Source organism: Peromyscus leucopus, chromosome X (genome assembly GCF_004664715.2).
Source record: "Peromyscus leucopus breed LL Stock chromosome X, UCI_PerLeu_2.1, whole genome shotgun sequence".
Taxonomy (NCBI): Eukaryota; Metazoa; Chordata; class Mammalia; order Rodentia; family Cricetidae; genus Peromyscus; species Peromyscus leucopus.
This window is the reverse complement of record NC_051083.1, coordinates 121,536,385-121,555,891: the sequence shown is the minus strand read 5'-3', so window position 1 is coordinate 121,555,891 and position 19,507 is coordinate 121,536,385. Positions and strand designations below refer to the sequence as shown.

At 39.4% G+C, this 19,507-nt stretch overlaps 1 protein-coding gene across 5 annotated transcripts in view; it reads left to right on the top strand.

Moving 5' to 3' along the window:
* The window catches only part of Fgf13 (fibroblast growth factor 13), a 514,465-nt gene that overhangs the window by 425,394 nt on the left and 69,564 nt on the right, over nt 1–19,507 (top strand). For 4 of the 5 annotated variants that reach the window (XM_028854229.2, XM_028854231.2, XM_028854228.2 and 1 more), the window contains 2 exons: nt 9,973–10,083; nt 15,961–16,064. In XM_028854229.2, coding sequence (XP_028710062.1) covers nt 9,973–10,083; nt 15,961–16,064 — 215 coding nt within the window. Of the gene's footprint in view, nt 1–7,835; nt 8,112–9,972; nt 10,084–15,960; nt 16,065–19,507 lie in introns of those variants that run through there. The other variant, XM_028854230.2, reaches the window with a different exon arrangement.

The window sequence follows — 19,507 nt, the reverse complement described above, 5'->3', positions numbered from 1 at the left end:
TATGTTTACATTTTAATTACTTCTGAACTTTTATCAGACCTTCACTTGATGCCAGGAACAGTCATGGAAGAGACAGTGAAGAGCATAAGGATTCTGAAGTTAGTATGTGTGAATTTAAATCCTGGTTTTGCCACTTTTGACGAAACTAGTTACCCTCTCTTTGCTTCAATTTCTTCATTTGGAAAATGGGGTTAAACCCTTAAGGTTATTGTACACATTATATGAGCAAATAAAGTACTTAGACTACTAACTAAGGTAAAGTTAATAATACTCAGTAGGTTATAGATATTAGCATCTTAGCATTCCTTGGGTGCTTGGAAAATAATTCTAAGTAAATCATGAATGAATAAATAAATGAAAGAGTGAACAAATGGTCCAGGTCAGAAGTTTTTAACCTCTCATGCCTCTGATCTCTTCTCTAAAATGAAATCTAAGGTGCACATCCACCCTCTGTTATGAAAGCCAGTTTTAAAATTGCTTGAGGTCTTCAGTAGTTGCCAGATAACTAACCAAATAAGTTGAGTCAGTTGATTGTGCTTTTTGCTGTTTGTCAGAAGGGAAAAGTGAGAGCAAATTAGTGAAAATGGATACTGGAGAAACCCTTGATTGCAAAAGGATAGTCATGGGTTTCCAACCATGGAAGTAAATAGTCTGTGTGTAATATTTCTCTCTCTTTTGGCTGAACTCAAGCTTCCTGTAGCTGAAAGCAGATGGCACAAAAAAAGCTTATGCTGTGGAAAGCCAGTTTTCCCTGTATGAAAAGAACTGAGAGAATTGGGAGTACTTTAACTTCTTGTCTCTGCTAAGTGGTGATGGAGATAAAGGCTGGAAAATTTCCTTTGGGTCTCATAGCATTCACAAGCCCTGGATTACGAGAGACAGGCCCCATCCTAGTGTCAAATTATTTTCTGGACTGGGAATCCCCAGAGTGACATTAAGCAGTGGTTTATAATAACCGAATTTCCATGAAAAAGTGATGTTTTATTTAAGTATAACTCTAAGAAGTTATTATAAAAAGTATTATGAACTATTATTATAGTCTGCCTGTGTTATTTTCACTTTTATTTATTTTATAATTCACTTTTATCAAACAAAGGAAAAAACACAATTCAATCGAGAACATGATATATTCTATCTTTTTCACTTACCCAAGCCAAGATAGAGCCATATCCAGGCACTACTTCAGCAACCCAAATTCCAGACCCAGTGCCAAGGAGGAAAGCCTTGTACACATATATCTTATTGGCTGAGAATTCCTAGTTTAAATACTGGCACTGCCACTTGGGTACTTGCCAGGGAACCACTGATACAACACTTAGTCTCGCTAGACTTCACTTTCTTCACCAGCAAACTGGCAATCATGATAATACCTACTATATAGGTTATTTTCAAAGAGCACTGCTTTGTCCATTTATATCCAAGGTATCGATTAGGTTCCAGCATATTTGAGACCCTGATAAAAATGTTAAAGCAGAGTGGAGAGTGTAATACCCACTTTGGGCATCTACACAGTTCTCATTTGGCCATTGATGCATCTTTCACCTCTTCCTTGAATTCCAATGATTTCAGAAGGTTCTGCCAGAATACTGGTCTTGTGTTGGAAAGTAGTGAGGAAGTCCTGAAGAATTTTCCTATTTCCTTTGCTCCTTCCTTTACAAAATGAAAACTCTTGATAGAAAACTAGTAGCCACACTGATTTTGGCAAATAGGAAATCAAACCAATGTTCTTTACACTGCTTTTGAGCCCTGTCCCATATGCTAAATATTAATGCACATTTGACAGTTTACAAATCTATACTCCCTTTCTCAAGTCATGGGTTTAGGTCATCTTCTACTAGTAACTTTCGTTCCAGAAATAGCTTAACTTAGATCCGGAAAAATTAGATTGTCTTCTTTTTCTTCAAATACTCCCACCATTTTTCTATAATGTTGTATTTGGATAACCTAGCTCATTGGGTCAGGAACGAACACAGTGTTACGAATATTTTTACACCCACCTCAATGGAAGAAGTGTCTATTATATCATAAAAGCTCCCATAGAAGGAAAATCAGTCAACAATTACACTATTTGTCCTCTGCAAAGAGCGCTGGCCTCCTAAAAATGTAAATCTACACATACCGACAGACACTCAAGCTCATTTCCTTATGGTCTCTCTGGATGATCAAGGAGGAATCTGCATCTCAGCAATCTTGATTAAATGGCCAAGCAGGTAACTAGAGGCCTTGAACTCTCCACTTTGCAGCTGTCGTGGCTAATTAAATGGTGAAGTGCTGAGTTCATAGCTATGATTAATACCATCAGGGTTTTATGATCTTAATGTTCATAAATTGTGACTTAACAATGAAAGTTTTATGAGGGTTATAGGATTTTCTTCTTAAAGGATCAACATTAATCAGTGTTTTCTCAATTGATTTTAAATATAAATCAGAGGTGGCTTGAGTAAATTCCATGGCTTAAGTATTAAAAGAATGATCTCAGAGAAAAGACATAATGAAAACCAAGCCACCTTCCTAGTGTGGTGCAAGCAGAGGGTCCCATGGCTTTTCATTCTGAATGCAAATCAAGACAGCTAATCGATTTCTGTAAAAATTAGTTCTGGAGTCTTTTGTTCCTGAAGTTAGAACTCCTTCAAGTGATCTGACTAGGAGAGAATCTTTGGTAGCTAATAAATGTGCCAGGTTATGTTATAGAATACAATTGTCACTTTTTTTTGTACCTGGAATTTCAGCACGACATTGATAAAATCTCCTTAAATTGCATTTTTCTTCCTGCTTGGAGTTAAGTGGCAACAATCCATTCTAATGGTTTTTCTCTAAGCTCCTCATTTGTATTTCTATCTGGTTGGCTTTGGGGAAGCCTTATGGACATAATTAGAGAGAACATACAATGTGTTACTTGCTGGTCTATATTTAACTACCACCCATACCTTATTTAGTGTTGCTTGACCTTGTACACTTGATTCTGAACCCCTTCCCTCTCTCAGAGCTCATTAACACTTCTTGACCTGTAACTGACTATGGAGAGATTTTGATGAACTGTTAGGAGAGAAACAGCAGCAGAGGGAGAGAGTAAGAGAGGGAGAGATAGCTGGCAAGTGGCTGTGATCGTGTTTATCTATACGAAGGAAGGGTGTTTGAAATCTCTAATTTTCAGAGTTGCAGAAAGACAGCCAATTCCTTCCTGCTCAAAAGGTTCTGAGGCTGTTCCTGATTAGGCTGTCTCAACTCTCTCTTTTTGCTCATCACAGTCACATCTGTTTGAGTTTCTGTCTCTTTCCTGGAGAAGCCTCTGGAGAGCAGGTCCCCTCAGCTTCTCGAAGCTCATCTGAGGCCTGCCAAAAACACTGGCAGAGAAACATCAGTATTCTACGCTCTGGTAACTCCCATAAATTTTGGAAAACAGTGCTACAAACCTGCTTCTCAAGTGAACTCACAAAGGAGGGAACCAAGGGGCTTAAGCATTTTTCTTTGGGATTTAAGTGACACTTTATATTTTGGCAAGGTAGGAAGGGGAGAGAAAGGTGGCAAGTACTAGGAGAGAAGGCAGTTGGAAGAGTAGTGGTGTACACAAAATGAAGCTAAGACTCACAGACCTAAAAAGCCTTTTAAGGAGCAACTCATCCAGGCATTTTCCAGCATTCTGTTTTTAGTAGTTGAATTTTTATGTTTATTTTTAAAAGAAATCACACAATGAGCCGCAGTGCACAGAATAGATGAAAGTAGACCTGCTATGTTTAAAACATTGTCAAAGGAACTTATTTTATGGTCATGTACTTTTAGGGAGCTGAAGAATACAACTTGAAAGTGACTGATACTAAGACACTCCTCACAATGGGAAGAATGGCATATACACCCAAGTCACACGGTCAGTTAGTCTCCTGACTAGCAGGGTGCAGAATAGAGTTCCTTAGGAATGGAAATGGAGAAAAGTGCTAAGAACACATTTTTCTGAACGTGGTCAAGGAGGGAGCTTGGTGGGTGCAATAGGGAATAGGAGCTCTGTTGGGGAACAAAGGAAAATAGACCCACACAGCCTAGAAGAGTTCAAATTTTGAATCTGGAGGGAATCCAAAAATCCCATAGCAGAACTGTCGTGGATAAAGCAAGCCAGGGGAAAGGGTGTTTTGGAAGGCAGGTGTCAAAAGAGAGTTCTTTTCTTCCTCCCACTCAAATGCCATTCTATTGGTCTGAGGTGGCAGTGGAGAGGAAAGAAAAGACAAATGGGCTTTTCTAGGACGGGCTGCAATTCTGTCTATCATTTTACCTTTTTCAGATGGATAGGGCTTTGGTAAAATTCCTCTTTAAGGATTTGAAACTGGTATTAATGCCCTTCTTTGAACTACTAAGCACCTGAAAAGTAGAAATGGGTGTTAAGAGAGCATAAATAATGCCTGCTTTATAGTTAAACTAATTGGATAATATGATTTTAGGTGGACCCATTTGTTATGTGTATATGCCCATGTGTACATGTGTGTGCGCGAGCACGTGCATGTGTGTGCTTGTCTGTGTGTCTACCACATGTTGGGGAGGGTACCCACAGAGGCCAGAAGACTGTGTTAGATCTCCATGAGCAACCTGACATGCATGCCTGTAACCAAACTTGAGTTCTATGCAATAACAGCAAATGGTATTACCCATTCAGCCAACTATCCATCCCCAAGGATATTTTTCTTTATGTTCTGGATTGAACCAACCATCCAGTCACAGACATGTTACTGGAAGAGAGAGGAGAATGTGGTCTATAGGAAGATAGATTACAGGAAATTAGAGACACCTTATTCCAGTCTCATCAACAACAATGAGGTAGGGAATATAAAGAAGTAGAAGTAACTTTTGGGAGCCAACAAGGAATATGTCTTATTTATTCTATACTCCTCTTGTCTAGGATTTAGCAAGATTAATGGGGGAAAAGGTTGATCGATGTGTAACAGTCAGATGGGAGAAAGAAGTTCTAGTGTGTTATTGTACGGTAGGATGATTATAGACAATAATGTACTGTATATTTCAAAAATCTAGAAGAAACAATTTCTCATATTTTCACAATGATGTTTGATTAGATGTTTTAACTTGATTTAAACATTACACAATGCATACATGTATTAAAACATTGTGAAACTCCAGTCATAGTTTTAATTTTTATATTTAACACAATAGCAAAAAATAAACTTTATAGGCTTTCTGGTGGTAGCACACACCTTTAATCCCAGCACTTGGGAGGCAGAGGCAGGTGGATCTCTGAGTTCGAGGCCAGCCTATTCTACAGAGTGAGTTCCAGGACAGCCGAGCTATGCCCTGTTTTAAAAAATTAATTAATTAATTAATTAATTAATTAATTAAGTTTATAGAAGTAATTGAGAAGAAAATGATTAGAGCAGGGAAGGCATTTGCAAATACCCGTGGGCTCAAGCTGTCAGCTTTGGCCTGGTGGACTCATGTACTCATGTCATAGAATTCAATTCTCAGTCAAAAACAAAAGGAAGAAGTTGGTGGTAGACAGCAATTAGAAGGGGAGCAGATGAGATTTGCACATTTGTGCTTGCTATTTTGTAACGATAATTGTCCCTCCTGGTTCTATATGCTGAAGTCTACCATGGGTCTGTTCACTGCCAATATCCAGCACAGATAGGCCAATAAATCTACAGGCACTCTGAAGATATTTTGTGGCTATTTGAGCAAGTGGTAATAGTTTTCCTGGAGAAATGAAAGAAAAGGAGTGTAGAAAAGCCTGTCTCATTTTCTTGTAACATCCCCCAATTCTTACCGTTTTAACATTTCCTAATTCTATTCCTTTCTTAAATAAAAACTGTGTCCTTGTTTAGCCTTTTTGTACCCTGGAACAGGATCCCAAAAGAGATATGTTAGAAAACAGAGGTCCTTGGATAAGGTACTCCAGTGAGCCCATCCCAAATCCGAACTATCTGACCTGGTCAAGGTTTCTTCTGATCTAGCTTTTGGTGACATTACTTCTCTCCATAGTTCCTGAAATTTAGCCAGTAGCTCTTTTCTTTCTCTTAGAATCAATACCAACCATTCATTCATCAATTATTTTCAATGCATTTTTACTGAGTGTAGGGAATGGGATTATAGTGAACAAGAGGAGTACCAATTGTGGAGGCATTCCAGGCAAAATGGGAACAAAACAGGGGTCTTCCCTCCTGTGAATTAGTCTGATGTATCCTTTGCTTTTTTGGAGCGTTGGGACAAGCTGATAATTGGTTTTGCGGTTAAGTAAATTCTGAAGATATGAGGAGGAGGGAATCCAGTACCCAAAATGCGGAGCAGCCTTCCTATTAGGAGCTTTCTATTTAGCCTCAGAGATCAAATAAAATAGTAAAGTAACAGTGTCTGAAGGTACAGAGGTGGATGGACTCTTAGTCTCTTTCCTGCATTTACAAGGACTAAGGAAAGAACTCTTGAATACAAACCAAGCCAGCAAAAGGCCAAGCTAATTCCAGAACTGGGGGATAGATGAACCTTCTTGGTTTTGAGTCGCAGTTAAGAGAAGAAATCAGAAAACAGGAGATGAGATCGAGCTTAAATGAAGATCTGAGTTTTGCTTTTTTTCCAATACTGCCTGTGGTACATGCCCAGGCTCGCTGCGTGGCTCCCAAATGGCCAGATGAGGAAAAACTGGTTTTGGACAGCACACATTGGCAAGCAATGAAAAGTCAGCAAAAAACCACTGGGTGGCAGCGTGGTGTGCGGATGCAGCTCTGCAGTGCCTGCTGCTGCCACTGTGGTGGGGGCTGATCCCGTCTGTAAGCCCTGGCCTCCTCTCCTGAAGGGCTACAAGTGTCGCCATGCAAAATACCTCTGCAGGTCTCTGGTGGGATGCGGGCGGTAACTGAGCCAGGTGCAGGAGTTTGGCCAACTTCCCAAGGCTCAGGCCGGGGCTAACTCTGAGACCTGCACTCAAGTTACACCCCCGCCCCTCTCCTCCCAGCTCCAAAGGCCAGCAAACCTCAGCTTCTGCAAGGCAACTATCTCATTCCAGGACTGCCTCCATCATCGTTTCTCCCAGAGCCCCTTTTAGGGGAAGGAGGGCTTTGGATGATGGGGCAGTGTGTTCCCCTACAGGTGTTAGCAGGAACCCGGACTCTGAACCTGGGGGGTGGGGCGGTTGGGGGCGTCAGGCGGGCGGGAGCCAGTAGCTGGGTTCCGGGAGGGAGGGGCCGCCGAGGCAGGGAGGGGGCCGCCGCCAGGCTGTCGCGCTCTTCTGGAGGGTGCCTGCAGCGACTGAATTCCTGTGCTGCGACTGTGCCGCGCCCAGAGCAGCAATCCACAGCGACGATGCCAGGCCATTACCTGTTTGATCCCTGGGGAAAAGCTGGCACGGGCCAACTTTTGCCGATCCCTAGGCCGAGAAGTTGCAAGGACTAGTGGAAGCGCCGGAGGGGCCAGGGCGAGGGCGCGCTCCCCCGTGCGCTGCCTCCTCCCTCCTCGCGCCTGCCGCCCGCGCCCGCGGCCTCTCTCCCGCCCGCGCGCTCTCCCTCCGCCCGCCTCCCTCCTCCAGCCCCCTCCACGCGGCACAGGGCGGGGGGTGCCGCGAAACTCCGACCCGAACGGCTCGGACTTGCACAGTGTCCTCGGGGCTCAGGGGCCGAGCGCACGCAGTCACAAGCGCAGCTCTCTGCCTCCTGCCAGTCTCGCCTGCGATCCCGGCCCGGGGCTGTGGCGTCGGTTCGGACCAAAGCAGCCAGAGCCCGCGCGGGAGCCGGACCATCGTCAGAGGAGCTCGGACGGCATGCTGAGCCCCCTCCTCGACTGAAGCCCGAGTGCCCAGAAGCCCGGGCCAAGCAAGTGCAGGCTAAGGAGACCCCGGAGGCGAAGGCGCGAGCCGGTGGCAGCGCAGCAGCGGAGGAGCAAGAGGAGGCGAAGACAGAGAGGGGCCCCCAAAGAAGTGGTGGTGGTGGGCGTCGTGGCCATGGCGGCGGCTATCGCCAGCTCGCTCATCCGGCAAAAGAGACAAGCCCGCGAGCGCGAGAAATCCAATGCCTGCAAGTGTGTCAGCAGCCCCAGCAAAGGCAAGACCAGCTGCGACAAAAACAAGTTAAACGTCTTTTCCCGGGTCAAACTCTTTGGCTCCAAGAAGAGGCGCAGAAGGAGACCAGGTCGGAAGGGGCTTTCGCCTTTCTCTTTTCCCCTCTCTTACTTTATGGCTGTGGAGGGGGTTGGGGGTGGCATGGAAGCGTAGGTGAGTTTGGAGCCCAGCTTGTGCAGATGAGGCCCCCTAGCTGGTGTGCGTGCGTGGGAAGGAGATTGCTTTTTTGCCTCCGTAACAGTTAACAGGCTTGCTGCATTGCAACTGCCCTGGGACAGGCACAGAGCCCAGGAGCATAGCTTGCCCTGGAGGTGCGCCCTCAGCTTCAGACATGTCACATGCGTGTATGAGTGTGCCTGCCCGTGGGCTCAGGGAAGGCGTAACTCAGACAAGCTGTCGTGTGGTATGGAAATTGCAAGAGAAATTACAAGGGCTGACACCATTGCCCACCCCTCCTGGAAAACCCAGGGAATCCCTGTCTTGCTTTCATCTCTGCCTGCCAGACCCTTCCACTCCACACATCACTCCCAGGGGAATATGAGCTTTCCACTGCTTAGACATTCCATTTCTTTTCGGGACAGACTTGACTTGTGGGGCAGCTTTGAAACGTGTGCTGGGGGATGGGGTGAGGGAAGAAATATTTCTAGAACCTTGCGTCAAAGATCTTAGTAATCTGGTCAGACTACTAAAACTGATTACTTGACAATAAATGCAAGAGGAAAGAAGGGACTTAAATCATTTTTAGGTTGTGGGTCCTTTTGAACGATTTCAGTGCTAAGAGTGGCACGACATTCCCACAACAGGAGAAATTCAGAAAGCCTTAGGTGATCAGGTTGCGTCAAGGTAGACAGACCTTCAGGGGGAGCATTCTTAACCAAATGAATCATTCGCACCATTTTCTTACCTTTTACTTGACAAGTATTACAGCAAACCAGACTTACTCGTAGATCAGTTATTTCTCTGTGTGTTCTACACACCCTGGAATGGAAAGCAGGCATACATCTTCGGTTTGTACAAAGTTTGTAATGCATTAGCTGTGAATTAGACTTGTTTTAAAAGGACGTAAGCAGTTACAATGTGTGATTATGTGACTCCAATAAATATTATTTCAATGAAGGTGTCTGTATTCAATAAAAGAAAATTTTAGACATCATGGCTGTTATAAATAAATTAAGTGCTTGATTAATCTATGGTGATTCATAATTGAAGATCATTTTAATCAAGAACCTATGTTTTGGATAATCATGTTTTTGATATCAAATTTGAAAATCAGTACGATTTAATTTCCTTCCTCCTTATCAAAAGAAATTGTTCTTTTCACGTCCATTTCCCATAAGAAAAAAAAACAATCTGACAGGGATGGCAATGGTTGTTTCCCCCTCCCCCTTTCATTGTCTTGAACGGAAGCCTCAGTTTTCTAGATTCAGGTCCTTTGATGAAATTCTAGGTTAGATATATAACCTTCTTAGAGTGGTGGCAATTATTTATATAAATTGGGTTGATTCTTAAGGAAATCTTTACTGGTGGATTTTGGCACCTGGTTGGTAAGCAACTCTAAATTATTTTTGTATTTATTTTTCTTCCACATGAAAAGTAACCCATTATTAAGAAGATGGACTGTGCCATTTGCCAACCCATTCAGAGTGTTTAATGAGGTGGAGTGCGACTAAGCCAAAGGACCAGCTCTATCAAACAGTGGGCTTTGTCAAAAGCTTCAGTGCATTACCAGTATTTGGAAATAGAAATCAAATGTTTCTTTGGATACTCTAAGGCTTATTCAGAAACTTCTCATTTCTTTGCTTCTTTTCTTTCTTCCAGAGGACTCTTTGAAAATGTAGTTTGATTTTCTCCCCACTAAAAGTTGTAGATGAAATTAGAATTTTTGAATCCGGAGTCTCATCAATTGACCCAAACCATTGTTCTCTTTGCAGAGCCTCAGCTTAAGGGTATAGTTACCAAACTATACAGCCGACAGGGCTACCACTTGCAACTGCAGGCAGATGGAACCATTGATGGTACCAAAGACGAGGACAGCACTTATAGTAAGTGACTTCATGTTATTGACTTTGGGTTCTTTCTATTTATTTATTTTTAATTCAAACAAACCTTGCCAAATCCTTAGGTGAATGCAAAATATGGTCATGTGACATAACCCTGTTTACACAGGCTCACCTACAGGAAGTTGAACACGGAAACATCTAAAATATAAAGTAGAGCAAATAATGTTGACACCATCTGAAGGTTGATCCAAATGTCATCTCCATGGTAATTTAGATAGATTTATGGCTGTCCTTTGGATTTTATTACTTTTTCCCCCAGAAAAATTTCTCACCCACACAACGATCCTGAAATAGCATGCTATCTCCACTCTTAAAAATGAGTCTCATCCCAAGAGGCAGGAGTGGTTTCACACCATGATAATTCCTTGTTACAAGCTTTTGCCTCTGCCCCTCACCTGCCACATATACCAATAACTATGAGACTAATCGATATTTAACACTGAGTTACCTACATGGGTCTGCAAGGGGACTTCTTGTAGACTAAACTGGAGACATTAATGGGGAAGCAAGAAGGAAATGCTTCAAAAGGGAGTTTTACTTCTAATTCTTAAAGCTTAGTGATCTGAAGGTGTCTGTTACATAATCTTTGTCTACAAATATTTATTTGTAGTAATTAAAACAAAAACATCAATAGTGCCCCCTTTTTTCAGTATTAATAATTGTTGTCTTCTTGCAATTTACAGCTATCTGCAGACTTACTTGTTTGTTTCTGCGGACTAAAGTTCTTGGTTCTCATAATTCATTCTCTGTTTTCCAAAATTTGGATTCATTTCTCTCAGATTTGTTAGTTCCTAGAAATATTCCCATTGTTGGCTGAGAAAACAGCTGAGGAAAGTAGGTCTGGCTGCTAAGGAGTTCTCTGTAGTGCGTTCTTTTGGAACTGCATTACTGTAAGCAGTAAAACCATAGATAAGTGTCCCAGTATTAAGGATTAAAGAATTTCACACATTTAAAGAATGTTTCCTGGACTGGGGGTTGAAATACTACCTCAAGAGAAAGTTACCTTCAATTACCCTTAAAGAAACATCTTTTGCTTTCTAGGATGAAAGCCCTGTATATTGATGGCTCTCCGGTGTTCTACCAAATGCTGTGTTGGAGTGATGATATTAAAGTTTTATAACGAATCCTAGTTAATCCTTCATGCATACTATTCCATTTAAAACAGCTACCCCAATGAAGCAGAGCACTTTACTGCAATCAAGTAACACACATTAATACATAGTGGTCCATAATAAAATATTCCATCAAATTATGTATACAGATTGATGTTTGGGGACAGAATTAAGGAATGTGTGCTACTCTCTAGTCTCTAGAAAATGAGCATTGTTAAAGGGACGTTTGTGATGGGCTACCAATCAGGATTGTTCTCATATGCTTTAAATATCCAGGTTCAAATAGAGGAGAAGTATTTGTTTCCAGTGTTTATTCATTTCATTTCCTCAAAAGGAACAGTATTGTTTTAAATAGATGATTCAGTGTGCTGTGTCTAAGTGATATGCCAAACTTATAAAGATCACACTGTACATATTCATTTTAGGAGATAGACAACACACACACACACACACACACACACACACAGAGAGAGAGAGAGAGAGAGAGAGAGAGAGAGAGAGAGAGAGAGAGAGAGAGAGAGAGAGAGAGAGAGCTCCATTTCTTACTATGGATCTTTATATTGTATATTAGGTTATACTCCTTCATTCCTACAAATGCATAGTTTCTTCCTTTGATTGCCTTATAACTGAGCCATTTCTGTATGCTAATGACATTCAGAGACCTTTAGAGAACATAGCCAGATAACAAGAATCCATGTCTAGTCTGACTAAAATATATAGCAGTAAGTCAATCAAAGGTAAGTATTACCATGCCATACAGCACACAAATGGAAAGCATCACAGAAGAAAAATCAAGCTTGACTGCCCTGGGTTGAAAAGCAGCCAGAAGCCTAGGGAGCTAACTTCACTTCTCCATTGATATTGTGCCATACAAGGTATCATAAAACACCGATGCCTATTGATTAACTGATGTATCAAATTGCAAGTATGGTCATTCAAATTTATACCCTCCAAAGCAAAGCAATTTTTTTATATTAAGTTTATGTAATTATTTAAATGAAAGGAACAACAATATAAGTTTTATTTTTTTCTACTGTGACTCATTGTAATATTTCCTCAACATGCATTCCTAGTATTGTGTTTATATTTTTCTTTTCATCATAGTTTTTTTTAATTTAGTACAATTTAATTGATTTTATGTTATTTTGACTTTGATATGGTAAATAAGATTACATGATAAAGCAAATAATCTCATGCTTTATGTATGTCCATTTCGAAAACCATGTTTGATACCATGCATTTAATGTTACCTTATGTAAATTTATTATAATGGTAAATGTCAATCCAATGAAATTTCATCGTGGGTAAGTAAGACATAAATTATTTTTCCCTGAAAAGGCAAAGATGATAGATATTTATTTCATGGAGGCAGTTTAATTATCATCCTTGGGTACAAAGAATTGATTTTAAAGACATAGATTCCCCTTTTTCTTCAAACCTGCAATAGTTTTGTCAGTTCACTGTATCATGATTCTTCAGTACATTAAAAGAATACCTTTATTAATTATTAGTCTCTTAGAGAAATTGGCCTTAGTTTAAGCAGTGTGGAAGTAGAGATTTAGTGTAGAGTTCATCTTTGAATGCCAAGGAGGGAGCATAGCCCTAAAAAAGTGGTCCTTTTGTTAGAAGTGTTTGTTTTTATATAGGCACAATAACGATCAAATAAGAAACAACATGGAGGTTATACATTAAAAATCTCTTAAGATCCACAAAATTAATGAATATATGAATGAAGAAATAAACAAATGGTCAGGCATGGTGGTACACATATTAATCCCAGCACTCAGGAGGCAGATGCAGATGAATCTCTGTGAGTTCGCGGCCGGCCTGGTCTACAGAATGAGGTCCTGGACAGCCAGGGCTCCACAAAGAAACCCTAGCTCAAAAAACTAAACCAAACAAAAACAAACAAGCAAATCTCTTAAAATATAGATGAAAGAGAAGAAAAGATTTTAGGTATTTACTTGAATGTGTTTTAGAAACGCCTTTATTGAGAAATTTTTCATCCTGATCAAAATAATATCTTTTTTTTTCTTTTGTTACTGTTGTATAGTTCTATTAACTGTGAGTACAGTTTTCTGGGAAAAAGTAGCAAGCCATAACAGATGCAATGCACATGACCCAATGGTGTATTATAGAGGAAGTTGTTGGTTACCATTGAGATTATTCATAACAAAATTCTAGTATGTTTCTGGACTCTGAAATCCATCTGTCCTGAAACTGGCATTACCCTACATTACATTTATCATTGTTTATATTCTGAAGAAATTGAGACTGGCTAGCCTCTGATTACAATAAGCCTGAAATTAAATTGTTCTTGCTACATTTTAAGTCCATAAAGAAGTATTCCAAGTTTAGAGAGGCAAGGCAAAGCTGTGAGTGGTAGGGCGTGCCTCCAACCCCAACTAAGGAGGCTGAGGCAGGAAAATTTCTGACAGGTCCTGATCAGTCTGAGCTGCATAGGAAGAGTCAGACCTGCCAGAGAAAGTAAGATTCTGTCTCAAAAGAAAGAAAATGGGAAAGAGAGCAAGGCCACAGTGATTCTGTATAAACATAACAGCTTTTTGCATTTTTATCTGGGAAGATTGCCTTTTTGGGAAAATTCAGAGACAACTCTGTACTTCATCTTGAATATCTAAAGAAAAGATTGGATTGGTATGTGGTATGTATGATCAACTACTACAAATTTTTCTACTCTTCACTTTTGGCATGTGTGTGTGTGTGTGTGTGTGTCTTGTGTGTGTCTATTTGTGTCTGTGTATCTAGCTTCATAAATACTTAGATTACATAATGAATGGCCTCCTACAAACTCAATGCCACTATTCAAGAATAGGTAATATGAATTAATGTTCTTTGCTTCTCTTTCTCCTTAATTCTCTACTGTTTGAAATTTAAGCATTTCTTTTCTCATTAAAACAGAAATCTGAGATCAGTGAAAATCAACAGAAAAATCAAATTTTTATCATTATCTTCCCTCTCTACTTCCCTCTATGCTCATCTCTGACATTAAAAGCTACATTCTCACAACTAATAAGGTTCAGAATATTGTTTTTATAAAATAAGATTCTAGAAATAATTTTCAGTTTCATTTAACATCTTTCTCTGTTATCTATTACTTTAACCCAATTAGGTTTCAGGCACATGGTGATATTGACTTTAAACAAACCCACATAGAGCTTTTTGTTTAGTTTATTGTAGTTCTCAGATTTTTGAACTATGAGGATTTATATAGTACAATTGTCATGTATTATATCCCCCAAATACATGACCATGTTCCCATGATACAGTTTGGTATCAGTCTACAAATGTGTTTTGAGTACCTGCTGTAAGCAGAGTATCATCAACAGAAAGAAACATGACTTATACATGATGTATTGGGTTTATTTCTTGTACATTACATTGTCAATTATAGCACATGATCCTGGCTTGCAATTAGTTTTCTTTACTTCACATAACAGAAGGGCACAGCTTTTTATATGGTGAGTATTGAATGAAGTGCCATCAGTGGCATGTGGTAGGAACACTTGTATTTTGAACTGTACAATATGTCCTAGCTCCTCTTTGATAGCACCCAAATTTTAAGGGAAAGATGTATTGTAGGCTTCACAAGGAATATTTTGTTCCTTATTAATATTTTTGCCCATATTATCCTATCTAGTGCAACAGAGTGCTCAAAGTTAAGTGATTCTAGAAAAAAAAATCTTATACATGGGAGTGATACCTTTAAATTCTTGTTCACGAAAGTAACAGACCAGTTTATCATCCCCAACAAACTCAAGAAACAGGGCAAAAATCATCAACATTGGTCTATGACTTTCAGGAGAAAGGTGCACAGGCTATTTTCAAAAGATGTGTGTGGCAAACACTACGTTTTAAAAATGTACTGTTTTATTTTTGTTCGTGGTGTGGGAGGGCGGAGACAGCTGGCAGTGGGAGAACACCCACTGGATGTCTCCAGTGAGTGGTGTGTGCTTGTGAGAGCGCTTGGGTGTAAGTTTCATGCAGTAAGACCTTCAGATGGAAAGATGAAGACCTCATTAGCCCACTTGCAATGATTTTGCAGAAAACATTAAAATAACAAATAGCACGTTTCTTCCATACCTTATTTTTATTCCTATATCTATTATCTTTGAGACTAAATGCCAAGAGCCTGCTCAACTCTATCATCTTGCAAAATGCCAGTTCTTTATGAAATACTACTCTTGGAATATAGGAATACAAAATAACTTTTTTTTGGGAAGGCCCAGATTTATTTAGAGGTTTTTGCATTGGATATAATACAGATAATTTAAATGAAAATGTTGGAGTAGTGTGTCTCAGGAGAGTGTAGCAATTTCTCCTTAACTAGTAGTTCCATCTAACAGTGCTTATGAAATTTTCACAAACTGTCCAGTGGAGCAGGTTAAAAACTTAATTTGAGAAGGGTGATATTTTGATATACAGAGTGATTCCTGATACTTTGCCTCCCCTGCCAAATGTAAATATTCCCCACCTCCACTGCTCTAAAAATCAGGATGTTTCAACCAAAGTCTTCGCTTTCCCAGGAGTCTTTGAGAATATGTTGTTATAGATCTGGTTAAGCAAATACAATCAGTGCTCAAATACACTAGAAAGTAGAACAAGGCTGTATTTGTATATTTCTAGACTCACTTAGTCTACACTGCTTTTAGGGAGCCAGGCAATGTTGAACACATTGGAAAGCTATGAAACTGGAATTGTAACATTTTCGCATTCTTTGAAATTTCAGCTCTGTTCAACCTCATCCCTGTTGGTCTTCGAGTGGTGGCTATTCAAGGAGTTCAAACCAAGCTGTATTTGGCAATGAACAGCGAGGGATACTTGTACACCTCGGTGAGTCTTTGTGTGCATGTTTTCACGCAGCTAGTTTTCATCTGACATGAAAGAAAATGTATGACATATGCTCTTTTGATATAGATTTTGGTTTTGATGGAAATATATCAGTTGGAAGGGCAAATTATTTTCTGGTGAATATGGTAGCTTTTTCTCATTAACTGTTGAAAACCAGCATGGTCAACATAAAATCAATAATATACCTAAAAGTTTTACATACAATGCTATTGGAATAGTATGTACCATTAAGTAGGGAGTCAGGCTTTGCAGCTGTGGGAAACAAAGCAGTTAGTAACTACATAACCATATCTGTCCCCATTTATTCCTGAAGAAATTAATGAGATCTCTCTGTTAGATCAATTCCAGGACACAAAAACTGGTTTGAAAAATGCTCCTCAATAGTCATTGCTAATCTGTTCAGTTAGTACAATTTCCATCTGTTTCAACTTTTGATTTTTTATTAAAAATTTATGGGTAAAGTATGATAATTCAATATTTGCATACAGTATATGATGATCAAATCAGGGAAATAAACATTTCCATCCTTTTAAACACTTTTGAAAATTTTTGATTAACGGTCATATTTCTGGTGCAGAGTGTGCTATTTTAGTACATTTATAAAATATTTCCCAATCAGGATAATTACATTTCATCTCTTTATCATAATTTTGTGTGTTGAGATATGGAGATCCTCTCTACTCATTCATATTATATTATTATATGAATATGAATATATTATATCATATTGTATTATACTACTAATAATTTTTTGTCAAGTACAACTTAACCTCTTCCTACACAAAAATTCTCTCTGGTGTTTATTCTAACAAAAATGAGGACAATCAAATCTATAACTTTGTTCAGGTATATTGGTACACAATATAGGCTACAGTTTAGTGAATAACTTGGGACCAAATGTACTTTGTTAAGCAAATATTTTACATTTAAATATAATTTTAAAATGGCATAGTACTACAGTTAGAATTTTATTCCTATCAATAGATCTACTTTCAGGTTATGAACAACCATTAACATTTTTAATATTTATTTTGAATTCATGCATTTTAAGGCAGGGACAGGATGTTTAAAATGGAGAAATTGGGCTGGTGAAATCATTTTGTGGTAAAAAGTACTTGATATCAACCATGATTGTCTTAGTTTAGTCCTCCAACCCTCACACAGTCATTCAATCAATGTAGAAAATCTTTAGGCTTTCAAAAATGGGGAAAAAAACTGCTTATCCAACTGCCTACCAGCCCTAAGAAGGAGGTGATTACCAGCTATCAAAATCCATTCTTCAAACTGCAAATTAAACAATTAATCTGTATTCACGTTTGTGCTGTCTTGTTAGCTGAATTTCATTCAAATTCAAATGTGTAAAAAGACTTAACAGACATTTTAAAAATCATGCAGTCACCTTGGTTTTAAGTGGCCAAGATGGGAAAGAGATGTGGGAGAAGAACATGCCCACAAAGGCTCATTCATCAGTAGGCACCTCAAACTCTGGGCACTTGTCAGCATTTTGTCCATCTTATTTCTTATGACACACAGGGGTTTTACTCTATTTGATAAACTAAAACGTTGAATTCATTGGAAGCTTCAGGAAATCTATTACTCTATCAATACAGTGCTAGTATTATAGGAAAAGTAATGGAATTCTCTTTAGGTTTGTGTAGTACTATAGCATAATTTCATTTCAAGTGACCTCTTTTAGATCAACAGGGCCAAATGCAAAAGTAGGCTTTTAATATGAGAAATGACTCCTCCTCGATAATATATGCAGACATGGAAAGAAAATAGAATAATGAACATACTCGAGAAGACAATATTGCTTTAGTTAGTGTTTCTATTGCTATGATAAGACACTGTGACCCAGAGGAAACTTATAAAAGGAAGAGTTTAGTTAGGGTTATGGTTCTAGAGGCTTAGAATCTATGATGGTGGGGTGAAGGCATGGTGACAGGTGCCCAGAGTAGCAGCTGTGAGCTTACATTTTACTCTAAAAGCAGGAAGCAGAGACACATTGGGAATGACATGAGTCTTTTGAAATCTCAAAGCTTACCCCTAGTGACACACATCCTCCAACAAGGCCACACCTCCTAATCCTTCCCAAATAGTCCCACTCCTAGGAGACCAAGTATTCAAACATAAACTTATAGAGGCCATTTATAGTCAAATTACCACATTCCATTCCCTAGCGCCCGTAGTCTCATGGCCATATCACAATGTGAATTGTGTTAGTCCAATATCAAAATTCTCTATAGTTTTTCAGTCTAAACACTGTTTAAAAGTCCATAGTTTTTTTCTGAGACTCAAGGCAATGTCTTAATTGTAACCCCCCATAAGATTAAAAAAATGCATAATTCTAACATACAATGTCATAGAATATACATTTAAAAGGGAAGAATCAGGCATAGTGAGAAAATATTGAACCAAACCCAGACCAAAACCTAGCAGGGAAAGCTCCACATGCTGTAGCTCCACATCCATTGTTGAAGGGTTATATGGCTCTGTTCTTTCAACTTTGCTGCCTTCAAGATAAATCTTACTCTCAGGATTATTCAAATCCCCACATACAGCTCTTCTTGGCAGATATCCCATATCTCTAGCATGTTCAGCATCTTGGGGTCTTCAGCACAACCAGGTTTCACTTCCCACTGTTGCTTCATTCAGCAACTGCCCTATCATACATTATCTGGCCCCAATGACTCTCCTTACCATGGAGAAAGATTTCACAACCCTTTTATCTGTGTATCCTCTATGATTCTCGAACCAGAATCAAATGGAGGGTGCTGCTAAGTTTGCCTGCCTGCTTAGGATGCAGCTTGGCCCCATTGAATCAGATTTGCTGCAGCTTTCCTTTGTTTCTGTATTTGAGGAGCAGAAAATTACTGAGGCCTTTCCTCACAAGTTGGAAGCCTAGATGAATGGGGTCTTGCCCTGAGGGCAACCCTCCTTTATTCTTTTGTGGATCAGGCCTCTCCTCAATCTCCTTAGCTTTTTCAGTACAAGCCTTGGCTCCAACATTATATTTTTCAGTGCTGTTTTTTTTTTTCTTTTCGAACTGTATTTTGTATTTATTTTTGCCCCACTTGTTTCTTGAAAACTCTTCTACCAAAGAAATTGGTTTATTTTACATTTAGCTTCAGAAAATTCTTAGGACAAGGGAAGAAAGCAACCACACCCTTTGCCACAACAGCCCAAAATGATTTCTAACCTGGTTATAAATATTGTTCCCCTCTGAAATTCTGGAGCCAGGTGTCCATTGTCTGTATAACTGTCAGCATTACTGTCTTCCAATTCATCTCTGCTTACAGCATACAATCACATTCCTTCAAGAATCACTATGGTCATTTCTGTCACAACAGCAGTACCACTCCAGCACTAACTTCTATCTTAGTTCCTTTTTTTATGACTAAGGCAACTTATGAAAGAAAGCATTG